This window comes from Pleuronectes platessa, chromosome 21 (assembly GCF_947347685.1).
Source record: "Pleuronectes platessa chromosome 21, fPlePla1.1, whole genome shotgun sequence".
In the NCBI taxonomy this organism is placed as follows: Eukaryota; Metazoa; Chordata; class Actinopteri; order Pleuronectiformes; family Pleuronectidae; genus Pleuronectes; species Pleuronectes platessa.
This window is the reverse complement of record NC_070646.1, coordinates 16,532,171-16,535,469: the sequence shown is the minus strand read 5'-3', so window position 1 is coordinate 16,535,469 and position 3,299 is coordinate 16,532,171. Positions and strand designations below refer to the sequence as shown.

The 3,299-nt window shown below is 46.7% G+C and overlaps 1 protein-coding gene across 1 annotated transcript in view; it reads right to left on the bottom strand.

Moving 5' to 3' along the window:
• The window catches only part of LOC128426738 (interferon-induced protein with tetratricopeptide repeats 1), a 2,978-nt gene extending 1,358 nt beyond the window's left edge, over positions 1-1,620 (bottom strand). The window contains exons 1-2 of the mRNA XM_053413769.1: positions 1,366-1,620; positions 1-657 (exon numbers count right to left, since the gene is read on the bottom strand). The exon at positions 1-657 is cut by the window's left edge and continues 1,358 nt beyond it. Of these exons, the coding sequence (XP_053269744.1) occupies positions 1-657; positions 1,366-1,370 (662 nt within the window). The 5' untranslated portion in view covers positions 1,371-1,620. The remainder of the gene's footprint in view (positions 658-1,365) is intronic.
• Positions 1,621-3,299: the final 1,679 nt, after the last annotated feature.

Sequence of the window (3,299 nt, the reverse complement as noted above, 5' to 3'; positions counted from 1 at the left end):
TGCCGGAGGTAAACGGCAGCGAGGTACAGGTTCTCTGGATCCTGTTCCTTGGCTTTTCTCAGCTTCTCCATGATGTCTGCCTCGACCCCTGTTTTGCTTTGTTTGGACATGTAAACTAACGCTAACACGTGGCTGGTCTGCCACTCCACCTTATCCGGCTGCATCAGGAAGGCTCTCTGGAAGCAATCAGCCGCCAGAAGATTCTGTTCTCTGCTGAACTTCATCAGAGTCCAGGCCTTTTCAGCGCAGATCTCCGGGTGCAGCTCATCCTGCGATGGATCCTCACTCAACAGGCCGTCGATCTTTGACAGATAAACCCGACTCTCTTCTTGTTCTCCCTGAAGGTGATGCAGCCAGGCCTGGTTCCCGTAGGTCACCACCAGCCAGGGACCCTCCTCTGCTCCTCTCATCTTCCTGAAGACCTCCGCTGCTCTGCTGAAGAAACTCCTGGCTTCTTCAATGGACCCCAGCTGGAAGTGGACGTACCCCTGCAGGTTGTAAATGTGTCCCAGCCACTTGCATCCTTCCTCTGTGCCAATGTCCTGCAGCATGTCCTTGATACTCAAAAGTGTTTTCCTGTAGTGCTCCAGATCCCAGGTGAAGTGGCACTGCAGCGCCCCCAGTCTGCCCTCCAGGGTTATTTCTCTCTGACCAGCACTGATGGGAGATTAATTATAAACATTAAAACACATCATCAGTGAGTTGATAAAAAAAGTTCTGACAAAAGGATTCATTCATCAGTAAAATAACAATGACTCAAGATCCTGATATTACTTTAATTATATTTATCTTAACGACTTTCATGTCTCATTTGTTTTTAGTGCTGTCTTGTGTGACTTCTGTAATCTGGCTTTTGAGAAGTCTTAAAAGAAAAACCTGTGCTACACAGGTCGGCCAACACACAATGTTGGCCGGCCGCTTGCTGTAACCAGACAGGCAGTACACCCACCACCTACTCAACCTTTGATATTTATCAGACCCTGGGCTGATGCCAGTATTAGACAGTAATACATTTGTAATATCAAATTATCAATTACAGCCGACGTATACATTTAAAAATGATTCTTAAGATGATGTTAACACACCATTTTGACAAAGTTTAACCATCAACTTTATGATAAAGAATTAGAAATAAAAGGAATTCACAAATGCAAGCGAATGGATAGAACTTTCAAATCTTTTCAGCACCGTTTATTGTGTGAAATAAAAGTTGTCATATCAACATGATCACAGACACAGTTATGTCTGTGAATGTCAGTGCTTATTAATAAGGTCAATACACAATATGATGTAATGAAACAAACACTGTCACTGACTTAAAGGATCATTAATGTTCATGAAGTATCATGAATGAAATGAACTCACCTCATCTCGTCTCCTCTGACTCTGCAGCTGTGTGAACGTCTGATTTCTGAGCAGCGTTATATGGAGCTCACTAGGTGACGTGACGCGAGCTGAGGCGAACCTTCACTTTCTGACACTTAACTTTCATTTGTGTAGAGAAACTGACACACACACACACACGCACACAGAAACGTAACTTTCATTTGTCTGTAAAAGAAAGAAGCATCAACCTGCTAGGAACCTGGGTGTGACACTTGACAGTCAACTTTCCCTCACTGCCAACGTTACTGCAACAACACATTCCTGTAGATCAGGGGAGGAGGTTGCCTAGCGGTTGCCTAGGTCGCAAAATGCAGAGAGGGCGCCACAAGAGGCTGATTAATCATGACGTGATACATACTTTAACCAATGCAGTAATATCACACCATCGTCCTCTAACCCCGGGGACACAACAGAGGCAGAAGCACCACAAACTGCCTCGAAAAGCTGTGCGCCTCCTTATCACAACCGTGTTAATCAATTGGGCTGTTCACACTGGCAGTGAAGCACCGGGAAGCTGAGGGGGGGGGGGGGGGGGGGGGGGGGTGAGGAGCCACAGGCAGCAGGTTCATTCACTCTGCAGTAACTGTAGTGAATGGGGGACACTGCAGGAGCTCTTCACTTGTGGGTGAGACACTGGCTGGGATCCTGCTGCTGTGGCTCGGTGTGTTTCTAAAGACTCCTTCCTTGGTAATACCTTCCTGCACTTGCAGCAGGCCTGTTCGTAGCCAAATCTAAGGAGTATTTTGCTCCACATTCTTTTTAGAGAGCTCGTAGCCCCAAGAGCTAGCCTTCTAGCTAGCTAACTTCTTCCAACTGCAGCTAGCCCTTTTCTCCTTAACACCTACCTTTACATCTTCAATCATCCACCGTGTTGCAACAAATGAAACACCAGCACTTGAATGCTATTCTGTGCTGTCCCTGTCTACATTGTGTACTGTTCGTTTTGTTAGGAACCATTGCCTAGCAGAGCCTTATTCATTATTCGTGTGCAAGTCGCTCAGAGCCACACATACAAACACACTCACAAGACCACGGCATTGCAATTAGAACTTTATTAACATCACACACATTGTATCAGCAAACAAACACAACTATGGTAAAGTTTCTGATTCTTAAAAGTCAGGCAACCGATGCGCCAGTTGAGAAGAAGAGAAACCTTCGCAAGTATGACGAGAGCGATTTGCAGTTTGGTTTCACCGTCACTGGCACGACTGAGCAACGTCCTCATTGTGTTTTGTGTGCCGAGGTGCAAATGAAAAAGGCACCTTGACACCAAACACCCTGCCTCCAGCAACAACAAACCACCATCTCCAAGCCTAGCACTGTCTCCAAGCAGTGTCTGGAGGCATCGTATGTAGTTGCTCATAGAATTGCTAAGCTTTGTAAACCCATACAATTGCAGAAACACTGATTTTGCCAGCCGCACTAGACATGTGTAGAATAATGATAGGAGAGAGTGCAGCTGCTAAACTCAGTGCAATACCTATGTCAAATGACACTGTGTCAGGCCGAATATCAGAAATGTCTAGTGATATCAAAGAGCAACTAATACACTACATTCAAATCAGTCCTTACTATGCACTGCAGCTGGACGAATCCACTGACATCGCTGGACAGGCCCAGCTTCTCACTTACGTCAGGTATGTGCGGGAAAAGGAAATTGAGGAGGACATCCTGTTTTGCCGGCCTCTTCAGACCCGTACAACAGGGGAGGGAATCTTTAATGACCGTGACTCGTTCATCCAAGACAGTGGTTCGGGCTGGGGAAAGTGTATTGGCCTCTGCACTGATGCAGCGCGGTCGATGAAAGGGCCTGAGAGTGGCCTCGTAGCTCGCGTCCAGCAAGTTGCTCCACTTGTGCAATGGACACACTGCACGGTCCATCGCGAGGCACCTGCTGCCAGGAAAATGCC